Source organism: Kwoniella pini, chromosome 3 (assembly GCF_000512605.2).
Source record: "Kwoniella pini CBS 10737 chromosome 3, complete sequence".
NCBI lineage: Eukaryota > Fungi > Basidiomycota > Tremellomycetes > Tremellales > Cryptococcaceae > Kwoniella > Kwoniella pini.
In genome coordinates this window covers 1,348,942-1,365,956 of record NC_091718.1, presented here as the reverse complement: position 1 = coordinate 1,365,956, position 17,015 = coordinate 1,348,942, and the positions used below count along the sequence as shown (strand labels likewise).

General features: G+C 40.9%; 5 protein-coding genes across 5 annotated transcripts; 4 read left to right on the top strand and 1 right to left on the bottom strand.

The window, feature by feature from the left end:
* Positions 1-316: 316 nt before the first annotated feature.
* Positions 317-2,442, bottom strand: I206_102701 (uncharacterized protein; the record flags this gene model as incomplete). The annotated part of the gene is made up of 12 exons (XM_019154808.1): positions 317-425; positions 495-641; positions 707-756; positions 814-824; positions 876-980; positions 1,034-1,427; positions 1,556-1,676; positions 1,732-1,843; positions 1,907-1,952; positions 2,004-2,015; positions 2,075-2,133; positions 2,199-2,442. 12 exons carry the CDS (start codon positions 2,440-2,442, stop codon positions 317-319), a joined length of 1,410 nt encoding a protein of 469 aa, XP_019012211.1.
* A 277-nt stretch (positions 2,443-2,719) lies between these two features.
* I206_102700 (uncharacterized protein) lies at positions 2,720-9,299 on the top strand (the record flags this gene model as incomplete). The annotated part of the gene is made up of 23 exons (XM_070202606.1): positions 2,720-2,972; positions 3,044-3,177; positions 3,253-3,402; positions 3,460-3,669; positions 3,733-4,007; positions 4,060-4,240; positions 4,294-4,476; positions 4,527-4,571; positions 4,670-4,777; positions 4,828-5,557; positions 5,616-6,015; positions 6,063-6,786; positions 6,842-7,072; positions 7,153-7,265; positions 7,328-7,486; positions 7,553-7,769; positions 7,834-7,961; positions 8,027-8,226; positions 8,289-8,491; positions 8,556-8,639; positions 8,693-8,817; positions 8,883-9,024; positions 9,090-9,299. 23 exons carry the CDS (start codon positions 2,720-2,722, stop codon positions 9,297-9,299), a joined length of 5,205 nt encoding a protein of 1,734 aa, XP_070058707.1.
* A 277-nt stretch (positions 9,300-9,576) lies between these two features.
* I206_102699 (uncharacterized protein) lies at positions 9,577-10,709 on the top strand (the record flags this gene model as incomplete). The annotated part of the gene is made up of 2 exons (XM_019154806.1): positions 9,577-9,905; positions 9,977-10,709. The coding sequence occupies 2 exons, from the start codon at positions 9,577-9,579 to the stop codon at positions 10,707-10,709; spliced, it is 1,062 nt and encodes a 353-aa protein (XP_019012209.1).
* A 2,774-nt stretch (positions 10,710-13,483) lies between these two features.
* Positions 13,484-14,788, top strand: I206_102698 (uncharacterized protein; the record flags this gene model as incomplete). Its single annotated transcript, XM_019154805.1, has 4 exons — positions 13,484-13,525; positions 13,639-14,527; positions 14,585-14,683; positions 14,751-14,788. 4 exons carry the CDS (start codon positions 13,484-13,486, stop codon positions 14,786-14,788), a joined length of 1,068 nt encoding a protein of 355 aa, XP_019012208.1.
* Positions 14,789-15,440: 652 nt separating this feature from the next.
* Positions 15,441-16,904, top strand: I206_102697 (uncharacterized protein; the record flags this gene model as incomplete). Its single annotated transcript, XM_019154804.1, has 2 exons — positions 15,441-15,690; positions 15,874-16,904. 2 exons carry the CDS (start codon positions 15,441-15,443, stop codon positions 16,902-16,904), a joined length of 1,281 nt encoding a protein of 426 aa, XP_019012207.1.
* Positions 16,905-17,015: the final 111 nt, after the last annotated feature.

Below are 17,015 nucleotides of genomic sequence, written 5' to 3'. Positions count from 1 at the left end.
GTCTTATAAACCTTTATTAGATTGTCATATGGATATATATAAACCTTAGATTTATACAATATGAAGTGTTCACCCGGCAATTAAGGTTGGTGTGAGAGCGATAGGAAGGCTCAGAATTCTCCAGTCGGCGAAGATGCAACTCGGACCCCGCTAGATTATTCATTTGTTTGAGTGAGAAGAAAAGTGAAGAAGAAGTACAGAAGTCTATAGCAAAATACATTATATGAGATGTACATCATATCATGTTTATCCAGGCTGGCTGAAGCCCTTCGCGATGAGAGATTGAAAATCTTGGTATACGATGCATACCGATAGATTATGATTCTAACAGCCGATCAATTATACTTGGATCTATAGATATATTGTTTTGCGTTAAATAATTGTCTGACCAAAATTTACTTTGATGTCTTGATCCCGAATCGCACCTGAAAAGAATTATGAATTATGAATAAATCGTTGGCTTGAATTCAGCGAGTAGGAGATGATAGACTTACAATATCGTAGCTATTCGACTTCCTTTACTCAATGTTTTGGCTAATCTAACACAAGCTACTAAATTACATGCACTTGAAGAGCCAAGATATAATCCATCGTGAATTACTAAATAACGTGACATTGCGACTGCTTCTTCGTCAGATATACTATAGAATAAAGCGAGAACTCAGTGAAATGGAATAATTTTGTAAATTGGAATCACAAGCCTTACCGATAAGCATCGTCAATTACGTCAACACCCAATGCAAAATTTTGAGTTATCTAAATTACGATTTAGTTTGAACCTTTCAATATTTGCAATATTCATGAAATGCTTACCCTGTTGATACCTTTTGGACAAATCAGTGATTTTGTCATATTTAGCAAAAGAAACTGCTCACCTATTCCTTCTACAACAGTATCAACCTGATGTCTTCTTTTAGTTCCTTCACTCTCTTTTAAATCAAACATTACGTTGAACTTGACTTTATTATACAATCCGGATCCTATATAAGAAATTCCTGTTAAGGAAAATACTCATCATATTACTTGTACTCACCTTCTGGATCAGACAATACAATTCTCAAATCAGGTAAAGCCTTTTTAAGAAACATTCCAGTTCCGGCAATTGTACCACCTGTACCAGCACCACTAACGAAAGCATCAAGATTTCCACTAGTTTGACGAAAAATTTCAGGTCCAGTTCCTTTATAATGAGCATAAAAGTTAGATTCATTTTCAAATTGATCGGCGAAAAAACCTCTTGGTTTATTTTCTAATGCTGGTCTAAGTATTTCAGGTAATTTGATGATATTATTAGATAGTATTGAATTTGTTTCATGTCCGACTTCTGAAGGTTCAGCTTTTGTAGAAACTACTAATTCTGGATCTGACTTTTGAGGATCTACAAGTGCTGTATTACCAAACTCTAATGCTCTTTTACGGGCTAAATTCTGGTATATTACGACTTAGTTTAGTAAAGATCCAACGCTCATGCCAAGTGCGATGAAAAGGCAACGTACGACAAACTACAAAACCATCAGTCTTTGACTACACTACGGTTCAAGCTCTAGTTACTCACCTGCTTCTCGTCCACAATGCTAGCCGGTCTTACACGCTCAACTTTGGCTCCGAGCTTCTCTAATACTTGCACTTTCTCTATGGCCACATCGTCTGGCATTATGATACAGCATTCATAGCCCCTACAGTATTTTGCATCAGACTGGTGGACATGATAATGGAGATTGTGATACTGACTTCGCTTTACCGACTGTCGCTAGCGATATGCCTGTACTGCCTACAGTCCCTTCGAATAGGACGGAACCGGTATGTGGATGCAACAGCCCTTGTGCTTCGGCATCTTCGATTACTGAGCAAGTCTTGATGATGTTAGCCTGATTCTTGGTATCTAAGTATGGCGTCGTTGACTCACTCTTCAGTGCTACTCTATCTTTGACTGATCCTCCGGGGTTCAAGTACTACCAACAAGTTCAGTGTTCGTCCAGATCTCGACAAATCAATTTACTGACCTCTGCTTTCCCCTGTTATAGTCAACTTTATTCAGTTGATCTTTCTGCATTCACATTTTAAATTCTCTTACCAGTATCTCTACACCTAATGCATCACTCAGCGAATTGATCCTAAGCAATGGTGTATTTCCTATATCAGTAAATAATCAGGTTAATTATATTGTAGCGTTCAACAAGTTTCTTTGGTTGACCTACCAATGAGACCTATAACTCCATCTACAATCTCATCACTACGTATCTCTATCGGTCTAGGCGGTATCCTAGCTATAGCTTTACGTCTTCTCCAATTTTGAAACAGTATAGCGGAAGATGCTGAAGACAAAGAAAGTGTCACACCTATTATCACACCCCACACAACATCCCGAGTGAATTTGTTGGGTAGTCGTATTCGATCCCAGAATTTGAGCGAGACTTGAGGTATATAGTCAATCAGGCCCATCTCGAGGCGATGTTCACAAATTAGCTGGCAAAGTAGTTGCCATCGGCATGCAATTAAGAAGACAAGCAACTTATTTTAGTCAAGTGGTCTGTCTACTGGATGCCGTATTTTGCAGAGTGGAGGTGATTCGATATTGTTGACAAAAGACGTGTCACCAGCATTCTGGATGCTTGTCGCTCCCTACATATGTCTCCAATCACCGTGAGGCAGTACATGATATATGGCGTGGTAGCTTGGAGGCTGAGCAACGTTTCAGATCTTCCACACAAATTTGAAGATGCCAAGTATCCCAACTTTCTCGACTTCCGGCGCTGGGCCATCGTCTCTTCCTTCTTCTCCTCGGCCTGAATCACCCAATCTTGATTCTGTACAACCTCGTCGGCGAGGCTCTCCGGGTAGGTTGGCCAAGCTCATAGCTCCTGGAAGGTCTAGAAGTGCTTCCAATGCTTCTCAAGTTAGCGTCAATCAGGAAGAGACTGGAGGATCGAGTGGGAGAAATACACCTGACATAAGGCGAAGAGCAGGGAAAGGTGAGCTGGTACTCTGTGCTCACTGGTCATTGAGTATTCTGACTTATTAGCTCACGTGTATATTTCCTTAGCTGCTGCTACCTCGCTCTTGGCTAGCGATGCAAAGTACAAGAAATTTGCCCAATCAGTAGATAAGAGCTTACAAGCTTTCGAAAGCGTAAATGAATGGGCGGACTTTATATCCTTCCTCTCAAGGTTACTCAAGGTAAGTTAGTCGTTCGAGGATTCATATCTCTACAGCGCATCTTACTTATCAACTCGCTGTAATCACTCATGTCAGACTTTACAAACTCCTTCACCTCCATACCCAGAAATCCCTCGAAAGCTCATCGTGTCAAAGCGTTTGGCACAATGCTTAAATCCCGCTCTACCGGCAGGTGTACATCAGCGAGCTCTCGACGTGTATTCCTACATCTTCAGCATCATAGGTGTGAGTTCTCCGATTGCTATGCAAGATGGCGTGATGTTGATCTGACAAATTTCATAGGTTGAAGGGCTCAAGCGCGATCTCTTAATATGGTCTTCTGGCCTCTTTCCATTTTTCCAGTATGCAACGACCTCAGTGCGGCCCATCCTGATCAACATATACGAGTCACATTACTTACCACTAGGGTCTAACCTTCGACCAGCTGCAAAAGCTTTGGTTTTGGCTTTATTACCTGGTATGGACGAGGAAACCGGTGACTTCTTTGATAAGGTGAGCGTTCTGGATGATCCCTTCTGAAACTTCGCTAAGCGATGTTCGTGGATTTTGATATAGATATTGAACCTTCTTGACAAGATATCGGATGCTATCACCTCATCGTTTTTCCTCAAAAATATGTTCTTAATCCTGATATCCTCTCCTCAATCCCGCCTATCAGCTCTCAATTACCTATCTCGAAGACTGCTCAAACCTCCGGAGGAAAGCCCTCAAAACATTGGCTTAGTCTTTCGAGGAGTTTCGGCTGTGTTGACGGACGATAATGTGCTTGTCAGAAGAAATGGCTTAGACTTACTTTTAAGGATACTGAGAATGGACCAGCCCCTTTTCAGGTTTGTCTGGACTCTTCATCAGTTTCTACTAGTGAAGCTGACTATGAAGCAGGGAAGCGGATCGGAAAGACCAGGATATCCTGATACGAGCCGCTAGCAGTGTAGTTTTGCAGCGAGAGCTTTCACTAAGCAGAAGAGTCTATACATGGTTACTCGGCACTGGAGAAGCGTCTTCGGATCAAAGGACATATTTCAGGCAGAATGGTTTGGATTTTCTTGCTACTGTTCTGCAAGTGAGTGCTTTGATGCTCGCCTTTCCACTGTAGATGCTCACTATGACAATTAGAGTGATATGATGTCATCAGAAAAGACAGGCGGCGGATTGGATACCCAAAAACCATTTAAAATATTCCTTTCGCTTCTGGATAAATGGGAAATCGGCTCAGTATTGTCCGAGCGTTTGGCTTTGCCCGCCTTACGAGCCATCAAGGATGCCACTTCGCGAGGACCGGCAGCAGCCACAGGGGAGGTAGGTCGATTGCACATATGCGGTTGCCAAGCAAGCTGATACACGTGTAGCTCGTCGGCACGGCTTTGGCGGTGTACGAGGGTATCGAGCCAATGGTCATTTGGGAGCTACTTTATTCCTCTGTACAAGCTGAGCTCGGTACAGGGGAAATGAATGTAAGTGTGTTGTAAGCTGGCTCTTGGCTAATGAGCAGGCGATCGATCTTTTGCAATGGCTCCTTCACAACGTTCCACAACATGATGAAGAGGTCAATTCAATTCACGTCCCGATCCTTTTGGACTCTCTACTTTCTAACATAAAGGTGCGCCGTAACAGTTCTCGTCATGACAAGTCAACTGATTAGTTTGATAGTCGAAGACCCTCACTGCGGATGAACTCTCAGAGGCACTCCATTCATCTATATCTCTCCTACACGTCATCTCAGCGCATACGTTCGCCAAGTCATCGGCAACACTCGTGGAGCCGTCTGCGGAAATGCTATCGATTGCGGATACCCTGTACGCGGATGGTGCAAATCTATTAGATGCTCAGCAAAGGATACGAGTTGAGGTGATACCGCGAATCATAAATATTGCTTTCGAAATTTGTGAAAAGGCACTGTTGAATCATGACGAAAACCCAGAAGATTTGCTTAGTACGATCAAGATAGTCACCGTTCTTGTTGATCGGGAAGTGCCCTCCTTGGCCGTTATCAGTGGAGACAGATGGCTTACAAGCGTCGTACATGCGCTGTCAAAGGTAAGTCCACGCACCTGTTTCCTCGAGCTGACCAACCAGGTATCCTCCTTTACCGTGGTTGAGTCATTAGTGAGCGCGGCACTCAGAGCCTCTCGGTGCTCGGCTTTCAATCCCGCTGTGAACATTACCACGGACAACACGATGTCAGCTGTTCTCGATGCCCTTTTCCGCTATCTTCGTCCTGATGCATCGCCATACCATATTCGTGCGGTCGAGCTTCTCTGGGATTATAATCAACTGGCCGAAGTCCACACCCTGGAGAAAGTGATTGCGCGCAGACTAGGTCACAAACCTCTCGACAGCGCTGCTTTTGATGCTTTTGGCATTTTGTGGAGATTAACCGGTGAGCTGACTTATTGAAGCATATTTGCCTCCTGATCTGTATGCTAATCCGCGAGTAGATGATACCATGTTACCCGGCGAGATATTTAATTTACCGATTCACTTGGTCCTCGACGCTTTACGGTCGCTTGACCCCGATGTACAACGACAAGCTGAAACTTGGATGCGGCTTAACTTGCGATCGTATTTTCGGATACTTGATCCTTCAATAAGTCGGCTACTCGATCCCTCCATCAAGTATAAGGATGCCGCATATGAACAGCCTGTAGACCTCAATATCATCCGCTATCAGATAGAAAGCATCTCGACACTATTCAAATTTGGCGGTTCAGGTCTGAGCAAAGCTTGTCAATCGACCGAATATCGGCAATCTGTCCACCGAACGATGATCGAGAGATTGGAAAACGCCTTTCCCGATGACAATTCTTATCTGGAAATCCTGGTCTCTTTGCTGATCAAGTGAGTCCGCTCGATACGCCACTGTCCAGCTACTAACTTCCTCTTAGGTTCATGAATACCGATGGACCCTCAACAATGCAGAAGGTGACACCATTAATCATGCGTGTCCAGAGCGCCGCTACCGAGCTTCTGCAATCCATTGTTTCACGAGGCGAGGTATCACAATCTCAACTCTTCATCATCAAATCAAGCGTGATCACAAAGCTCTCTCTAGCGATACGGTGTCGCTACCTAACGCTACAAAGCAAATTACTTCACCTTCTTCATTCTACTATGACCGCCTCTACAGGCCGCAATATCGTCAATCATCGTCGAACACCATCGCTGAATGAAAAGTTGCTGCAACCTGTTCCGGAATCTGAATCCGACATTCATCTCGTAAGAACGATAGTTAAAGCTGTATCCGCTTCTGGGAATCTATCGGTTTTGCAGCACTGGATTGACTTCGTTCTGGTGACTCTGCCTCACTTATCAACTACAAGTGGTTCTTTGCAAGCGTTGTCCGAATGCTTCGCTCAACGATTGCGATACTTGGCCATACATGTTGATAGCGTCTACATTAGATCCGCTGCTTCGGTCAGAGATGAAAGATTAGTGGTAACAGATGCTGAGGTAGTGATGATCCTCAACGCATTGGAGCGGGTCCTCCTTTTGTTAGCAGGTGGACCGAATGTCAAGCAAGAAGATTTGGGCAAACAAAACGAAGGGGAGAAAGGATTATTAGGCTTGATGTCAGGTGTCTTTACCGTTGAAGCACCTGCATATGAAATTGTGAGCTCATTCCTACTGTCAAGCTCGTGTCTAGCTGACGAGAAGTCATTTCAAGTCAAAGTCCGAGTACCCCAGATATCTTGACGACGCGGTGCATGCTCTACTTGTCACATGGTCGATAACCAGACCAGATGGTGCTTCCACCATGGCAACATCAAAAGCACAGACTTACGAGAAGATCAGGTCCAGGGTGCAAAGAGTTTTGGAGAAAATTTTCAAAATACAGCCTCTTGGCATGATCACCAGTTGTATACATGTATGGGCCACAAATTCCAATGAAATCACCGTGAGCTAGATTTCTAAATACTTAATGCAACTTCAAGATTCATTCTTCCTGCTAACTGCATATCACAAACACTGTCGCAGGACTCTTCCGTATTCGATTGCGCCGACACACTCGCGCCGAGCGCTCAAAAAATGGTCGAAATTGTATGTGAAGCTGCTTCTGGGAAATCTGGTCGGACATCTTCCGAGGTCAGGTAAGCGCAAATCCTGCTTTCAGCCCGCTTACACCGCTAATGTTTTGCGTTGACTCGGATAGGTCCGATCCAGCATACCTCGCTTTTTTAGAAGCATATATAACTCGCTTAGAAGCTCCGATAGCAGTGCAAGTTTGGACTACTTTGTTCAGCTTTGCAAAAGAAGTCATCGGCTCGATCGGGACCAGTGCAGCGAGACTTCAACTGTATTTGACTTTCAAGTGAGTTTTCTTCACTGGCACAAGTGTTCATCGTTCAGCGGACTAATTCCGGTCTTCCCGTTGCAGATGCATGACTGCTTTAGTCGTTACAGTTTCCAAAACAAGTGCGTTGGAAGATAGGCGATTAAGACGAGATCTGCAAGATACGTATTCGAAACTCTTAGACTTAGTCACCAATAATTCATTAAAAATTGCCGAAACCGGTTTGTGGTCTCGTTTTTCGGCCGCTACACCTGATTCTGGCGACCTAGACAAGGTGGACGTACAGGCATCATCAGAGGAGGTGAGCTCTTTCTTCACTCCTCGTCTTATGTAACGTCAATTGATTGAAGGAAACATGATGGTAGATATACAACTTTCTCTCCTCGCGCGTTTTGCCTAATATTAGATCTCTTCTCGTCGATACTGATCGGGTCAATGCCGCTTGCAGTGGCATTATGGTCACTATGATAACGCCTGCGCTGAGGAAACAAAGGTGACTGTGACTCCTGACACATTCCTTCTATGTGTACGCTCAGCAAGCTGACCGTTACTGCCTAGTACTGAAGCGAGCGTCCTTCGCTTGCTATTGGAAATCATCAAGATCCCTTCGGCGGTCAAAGTATGGCGAGTCCAGATCAGCGAGTTATTCAACGATCCCCGTTTCTTCAAATTAAAGTCTGAGGACGAAATCGACCTCTGGAAAGCTTTGGTATGCGGATTGATGGACTCTGATAAAGAACGCTTAGGGGATTTGCTTGGCAAGTCAAAATTTTTCATCACGAGACTTCAAGTGATTGACGGTCCTGATGGGATTCATCAGGTAAAATCACTTCAGCCTCTTCCGCAAACATATTTTCGAATCGTGAACAAGAGATGGCTGTCAAATCACTCAACCTACGACGACTGTCTTTCGTTTTGCTTGCAGCCGAGACAAATCATCATTTGGTACAATTACCTGCAATTCAAGAAAAACTCGTTGAGATGATACGGAGTACTCAGGTCTCTCCTCGAGTCCATAGCGAGGTTAGTAACTCAAATTTATTCCTGATAGATTCACATGACTGATTATAGATTCCGCTGTTTGCAGGTGTACCTGTGCTTGAGAGTCTTGATGTGCCGAATTTCTCCTCAACATCTAACCAATTTTTGGCCTGTCATCCTTTCAGAGCTGGTGCGTGGTACGGTCATGACTAGTTTGTATGCCCAGCTAACAGATTCCCTCAGTTGCGTATATTCGAGCGCACCATGGATGATCCACCTGATGATGGCTCCGAAGATTTACAGCTCGTACTAGCTGCTTGCAAGTTCCTGGATATATTGCTGGTGATTCAATCCGAGGACTTCCAAGTGTACGATGTTTCTTCAGTAGATTGAACCCGGCCTATGACTAACACCTCATCTTACCAATCTACAGGCATCAATGGATGTTCGTCACCGATACGACTGACGCGGTCGATCCTAATGACGATCACTCTCCAGAAGCGATCATGGATTGTCTATCAAATATCTTGTCTGAGGGCTCAAACATAACTTCCGGTACCATCGGTAATAACCAGGTATGTTCCACTCCAAGTGCATAAGTCCATAAAGATATCAATTTTTCTGATAGATGTATATGTAGAACGGACAACCTTTGGTACTTTCCGAACAACCGGATAACGCACCTCGGCAGCCGAGATTATCAGATATCAAATCGCTCAATAGTATATATCAGTTACAGCCTTTCTTCTCCAGCGCCAGTATAGATACTTTCGAAGGTGTATTTGGAGGCATGGGCGTGGACTGGGAAGCTGTCGAAGATGGCTTAGACAAAGAGATATTTGATGCCTAATCGACAATTTTGCCATCTGCATGCATGCAAGCTGTCTTTATTCACTCGAGCTTGATTGAGGTGTTCCGGTACCGGTTTTTACCGTCGGAGGAGACCGTCCGGAGTTCAATGACGTTTGATTGCAACATGTCGAGCGTTATGTCATTACAAGGTGAATTCATATATTGTCCGTATTGAAAATGAATTGAGAGTTGTGGGAAATCGAAACGATACAGATACCCGCCTGCCTGGTTGTATACTATACGGATCGCAACCTTCAAACACTGCAGAGCCGATCATGTACGCATCAATCAAGATTGCGGTTTTAGACGATTACAACAATCTTTCTCCTGAATACACGTCTAATCTTCCCTCAAATCTGGATATCACAGTCTACAATGACACGATTCTACCTGTTCCCGATCCGCAGCCGCTGATTGATAGACTCAAACCTTATGAGATATTGGTCACGATGCGAGAGCGAACGCCATTACCTGCAAAAATCATCGATAGTTTACCTAATTTGAAGTTGATTTTAACGACTGGATTAAGGAACAGAGGAATAGATATAGCGGCAGCAAAGAAAAGAGGAATACAAGTGGCTGGTACACCAGGACCGAAAACTCCGTGAGTTAGATTGTGAAAAGCTGTATGTCATATCTAATGGATACTAAGTAATTTCACTATAATATTTTCAGTCCAGGACTTCCACCCAATTTCACTGCGACTACTCAACATACTATAGCTTTGATTTTATCCCTAGTATCGAATATTCCTCGAGATCATACTATAATATCATCAAATCCTACGCCTGAATGGATACATTATCTTCCATTAAACACCTTCTTGGGAGGTTTAACACTTGGTATACTCGGTTTGGGTAAATTAGGGATTGGAACAGCACGTATAGCTTCTTTAGCATTTGGAATGAAAATCATAGCTTGGTCTCCTAATTTAAATCAAGAAAGAGCAGATCAATCAGCAATCGAAGCCAATCTTCCTAAAGGTACTTTTAAAGTAGTATCCAAAGAAGATTTATTCAAAATTAGCGATGTGATCAGTCTTCATATAGTTTTGAGTGAAAGTACTAAAGATATAGTCAAGAAAAACGATTTAGATTTAATGAAATCTAATAGTTTTATCGTTAATACTTCTAGAGGACCTTTGATAAATGAAAATGATCTATTAAGTATACTTGAAAAAGGGAAAATTAGAGGAGCAGCATTAGATGTTTTTGATATTGAACCTTTACCTGCTGATTCGAAATGGAGAACAACAGATTGGGGTAAAAATGGTAAAAGTCAAGTTGTTTTAACTCCTCATACGGGATATAGTTATGAAGATTCACTTAAAGCTATGTGGGAAGGTACAAAAGAGAATTTAGAAAGAATAGCACAAGGTAACGCAGTAAAATGGGTAATAGAGCCATAAATGTTTAATTTCTTACTTGTCATGTAAAAACCATGTGTGGGGCGAGAATGTTAATCTCGTTACATGATCAGCCCATCGATTCCTCGGAATAAACTAATGGACTTCGATAATGCTCAATTCGTCCGGTGTAATCATCCATGTAAGATTCGTCAAATTACTCGTCATGACATCGTTCGAATGCTAAGTGATGCCATAAGTGATTCCAAAGTAGATTACAAAGATGACTTCACTGAGCAAAACGTTAAAAACAATTGAGAAAAGGAGATAAGACAGGTCGACCGATCCCAGAGCCAGCAGCATACAATCGAAGACATAGAAACCTGCAAAGCTTTGAACGTCACTTTCCCATTGATATCCAGCTAAGGTATAATTGATACAGCCACAAGTTAACGCCTTTTTGGGCTCTTGATGCCATCGGAAGGAGCTATACTTGGCGGGCATAGACGGCGCTTAAGAGATGGCAATTGAGCGGGCATAGACAGCGTGTTGTTAGGATTCGCGGATGGAACTCCTGATGGATATGACGCAAGATTTAACAGTTCAAGCTATTACTTCTTGGACCGTTCTATACCCGATGTAATGTTATCCAAAATCGTATATATCTCCCGATTCCAGCTTTCGGATAAATCATTGTCCCCTTCTGATACCTTTATTAAGACGTCATCAAGAGCCACAAATTTATCCCCTTCAAGCGTGTCCATCGTTAAGCCTCCTCTTCGCTTCTGTTCCGGTCCAAGTATCCTGAACACAGCGATCAGTAACGAGTTACTACCTTTCAAGCTTGTCTCGCTATCCTGAAAGGTTTGCCATCAACATGCAAAGCAGGAAAAGCTTCAACCGTTGCTGTCGATGCCTGGCGTTGTGCGCGAAATCTAGACTCTGTCTTACCGATACCGGCGGCATGCAGTAAGCTGAATCATCAGTGGAGCTGTGGATCAAACACCGTTTTCACCATGCATTGCTTGTGAAGTGTTTCCGGCATACCAGGGGGGAAATGATTATATCAGTGGCTTTTCATGTCGATTGATGTATCGTAAACCCAAATGGGACCAAATATTTGGGTCATGCGGGACCCGTGTTTTGGCATAATCTGAACCTACATAATAAATTCTTAAAAGTGAGTACCCAAAACGGTATCAAATTTCAGACCAAGCCATCAGAGGAGGGAAGAGCGGTTTTGTCTTTGCGGATCAGTTACACTTTATTACGCAATTTTATAAGTATCAAAACACCAGGACATGCTTAAAAAGGGTTTTACAGCCGAAAAACTTTCCAATATGAATGATTTTTGGTGCCGCGGCTGCCGTAGTGGTACAAGCAAAAGTCAGGCTTGATTTTGCCCAGCCGTAAGTATGACCGAATTACCCAGACTTTTCTGAGACATACCTTGACAAGCATGTGAACGAGTTTATGGCATCACCATCTGTTTATTAGGGAAATTTGCGGCCATTTCTTATTGATATATTTCATCAAGAACGGCGGCCGTGCACGAGCTAGGAATCTGCTAAACTCGCCAAAATTCACTCACTTCCGGTAGCTTGGTAAACAAATGCAAAATCTTCCCCAGGTATTCTAGTTTGGTGATTATGACGAGGAGGTGAATGTAACAAGCTTAAAACCTAGCCTTTCCGGTGTATGACATGCTCTCGATTTGGTAAAGAGGCTTGAAAATGTTTGCTTAATTGCACCTGGTATCCACTGGTATCATCCAGGATGATTTTGATACCGAAGTCTAGAGCTGACAGGAATGCTTTTACTCAAGATGTCATACATTCAACATACGGGCACAATGACCGTAATATGATCGTAAATCTTCCACATCTAGCTAAGCGATGAAAACATTATGAGAATCGATGATTATCGTAAAGTGATGAACGATGACAGATCACCGATGGTGATGAAACGAAAATGAAGTGAAAGAGAATTTTTATATACAAGATAAGTATATAATATAAGCCAAGACATTTTGTTTCCTCTTTCTTGACTGTTTAGCCTCCTTCACGAATTGAATAAAAGCAGATCTTGTATAGATTTAGTCAACACAGCTTGTTCCTGTAGCGTATTTCTCTCAAACGATAATCAGTGATTTCCAAAACCTTCGGCCCAAGACTTCCGGCGCCCTTTTACATATTTCGCTCCTACTCATTATCCGTCTCTTCACCAAACAATCGTTGAAATAAATACCTCAACCCCCTTTTAAAAGTCTTTGGGGTCCAAGGAATACAATCTCATCTCTCTTCCACAACATCGCTTACGCCGAGAAGATTCAAAGATATATATACATATATATTTGAGTAGATTGCAAAATCGTAACGCCAAAAAACTCGTTTTCTTTCTTTTTCGGTTGCGCCCGCGGAACAAACACTATTTCATTCATCTGTATCGAGAAATTTTAAGCATCTTGATAAATACCTCAAAGGCAAATAATCAATAGAAAGAAAGATTATCAATTCTGAATCGCGTAAAAACGAATTACGAAATCAAGAAAAGCTTCCACATTTTTAGTTCAGCCGCTTACAAAGCACGAATTCGGCCACGGTCGTAAAAACCCATCTCCGATCCTACACCGTAGCTTCTCCGCCGGTTATCTCAGTTTACAGATCTAAGTTAAGGTACTCTTAATTCCAACAGCATATGGTAACTCTTACTCATCAAGACGAAAAAAAAGTCAGATCGGCTCCAAGTACATAAAAGCAATTTAGAAAGCTTCATCCTAAACATTGTATTCTACAATCTATCTTGTTACATCTTCCGCTCAAATGAACACAGCGATAATGAATACTATACCGATTACCGATGAGAAATCCGCCGCTATGGTGAGTTCACGTCTTTCACACCTGCTCAGATGAGATTTAATCAATTGTTTATCGGGACATGACCCGACGCCTCTTGTTTAGGAAATTGATGCTGATTATTTGTAAAATTGCAGGCGGCGACATGGAGTCCTTCGTGGGGATCATACTTGTATCAAAATTTCTTAGTCGCTGGTGCAGCAGCACCGACTCCTACATTAGACTGGCTCAATGCTACTTCTCAGCAAGCGCATCAAACTTCTTTGACTGGTGTGAACAATGTTGGAGTCAGCATGAACAATGTGAATACTTCGGCAATGGATTACTTCGGTCTCCCGGCATCGTTAAACTCAGCCAATATCTCCGGAACCGATTGGGCGGACAACTCCGCTTCGGTCATTCAAATAAAGACCGAAGTAGATGAATCTTCATACAATGATCAACAACAACGACAAAGACAACTACAACAACAACAACAACAACAGAGACAACAAGCTCAAGCTGGTCCATCAAGCTTTTATCCCCAGTTCTATTTCTCTCAATCTGGAGGTATTAATACTTCGCTGCTCACTCAAAATCAAGCTCAAAATGCAGTTCAAGATTATTCACCTGAATCAACAATTGATACCGTAATCCCATCATTATCATCAACATCGCAGCGAACATCGACAGACTCGGTACATATTGTAGATACCTCATTGACAAGGTCACCTTCACCTATCTCATCTTTGGTGATCAGCCCACATGGTTCACCCGCTTTACAATCGGTCAAGATCAAAGGTCGACCTAGACGAGGTGGCAAGAAGAGAAGTCATTCGATTTTATCGGATTCGGAGGCTTCTCATACACATGACGAGCATGATCATGACCATGACCATGAACATGAGCCTGAGGTACCCGAAGGTGTAGAAAGAGATGGTATGATTTGGGGAATGAAGGTGGAAGACTACCGAGCTTTATCCGCTCGAGAGAGAAAGAGGGTTAGGAACAGAATCTCTGCAAGAACGTTTAGAGCAAAGAGAAAGGGTTAGTCCACTCTCACGCAATCTATTTAATTCGATGCTAATTTAAAGATTCATTTAGAACACTTGACGTCTCTCGAACATGACTTAGGAGCCAAAGATCTTCAGATTAAGATCGCCAACGACGAGGCCAATCGTCTTAGAAAAGAGGTTGCTGAGCGTACGTTGAATCCCGTTATCTTGATTCGCCTCATACGAAAGTTTACTGATAATCATCTTACATTCAGTCAGACGGAAATTAGCCAAATACGAAAAGCAGTACTAAGAGAAATTTCGTCCAGATCGTTCGATACCAAAACACCATGGTTTGTTGCAACTACATTCCTCAACAAGTTTTATCAATAATAAATTCAAGCGGTGTCCGTTAGTTTCGATGAATATTTAATGTACCACCATCATTGTTGCCATCGTATATGTATCTTATAGATGAGTACGAACGAATCGTGGAAAAGATGAAAATTATATTGTGAAGAAGAAAAGTGAAATTGAATAAGTAAACTTTATAATGTGTATCTACTATATATGTATCGCATTAGTAATTCAGTCAGACTCCATCAAGTATTGTACTTACTTGAGTTGTACATTTTGGTTCGAGCTTTGAATGCACATTGCACGTTGTTGAGCTGTTTGAGCAAATTGAGAAACACCATATCGTTTGAATCTTGCACAATGGTCAACAAATAAATTGGAGTGGAGGTTGACCGGTAAAAATTATCTTTTAACTACTGCAAATGTCCCTTTTATGTTTGCATGTTTTCTTCGATGATTCATAGTACAATAAAGACAATATAGGAGCAGCAACCGATTTGGTAAGGATATCTTCAATCATCGTGAACCTGCAGCAATCACAAATTAAGCGGTCAAACAAAGATACGACAGATTGTTAGACTAAATTTCAATTTGGATAAATATACAATATGTCTGATTCGAGTCAACAACCTCAAGATCCATTAGATACACTTCTAGCACATTATTCTTCAGTATCAGCTTCAGGATCTGTACCTTCAGGATCATCAGGACCTGAAAAAAAGAAAGAATATGGATATAAAGATTTTGAAGCTATTTTGGAAAGTACTCCAATTTTCATGAAAGAAACTCCTAAAGATGGTGAATCAAATGATGTGCTTGAAGCCCTTAGAACATTGGTTTTTGAAGGTGAAGGTGATGGTGAGTGGGATTTACCTTTTAAATTTTTGACCAAAATCATTATGAGAGGAATTTGTGGATTCAAGGGGAATTGTGAAAAGATTGTAAATTAAAATGAGTGAAAAGTAGAGGATACTTTTGAAAATATATCATATTTTCCCATCGTTCATTATGCTTAAAATGCTAATTACGATCCATGTTCAGAGATTGCTACCAATTTTAAAAATCACGGAAATGAATTACATGTTCAAAAATCATATTCAGAAGCTATAAAAGCTTATACATCAGGAATTGATTCAAATCCAAAAGATATAACACTTAAAATTTCATTATTAAACAATAGAGCACAAAGTAATTTATTATTAAAGAATTATAGATCTGTTTTAAAAGATACATCAATTATAATAGCTTTATATACATCAAAAGGTTTAATAAGTGATAAAGCTTTAATTAAAAGTATGTATAGAACAACAATTAGTTTAATAGCTTTAGAAAGGTGGAAAGAAGCTTTAGATGTAATTCAAAGATCTCAAATTATTCTTTTACAAATTCCTCCAAATGAAGATGATGAAAAATTATGGGAAAATTTAAAAGATAAAGTATCAAAAGGAATTTATAAAGAACAAGAAAGATTTAAAAAATTAAAAGAAAAGAAAATTTTAAATAATTCTTTAATAAAATCTATAAATTCAAGAGGATTAATTAATCTTAAAACTAATAATCCACCTGATAATCCAACTCCAATTCATTTTGATTTAGATGAAATTCCAATTAAAAAAGAAGAAGAAGAAGATGAAGAAGAATATAAATCAAAATTAGAAAATATGACATCTTTAGTATTTCCTGTTTTTTTATTATATCCTCAATATAGTCAATCTGATTTTATCTCAAATTTTCAAGAAAATACTTCTTTTTTGGATCAATTAAATATTATGTTTCCAAAATCATCTCAATCAACATCTAAAATACCTTTTACAGAATGGGATTTAAAAAAAGAATATTTTATTGATAATTTAGTTATTTATGTTGAAACTTTTGAAAAAAGATTATTAAAAGTTGGAAAAGAATTAACATTACGTGAAATTATTTATAAAGCTAAAAGAGAAGCTACAAATGATATAAAGAAAGATGGAATTGTACTTCGAGATGGTCTTTTGAGTTTCATTGTTTTACCTAAAGGTCCAGTTGAGAAGAAATGGATAGAAGATTTTAAGAAAAGTAGAGATGGTAAATAAGGAGCAATAGGTAGGATGCGTATTCAGATAAGGTGATAATATCAGAGCATGCATTCATAATAGAATCGCAGAAATGCCGCGTAACCAGAGCGTCTATCAAGAATGCATCGC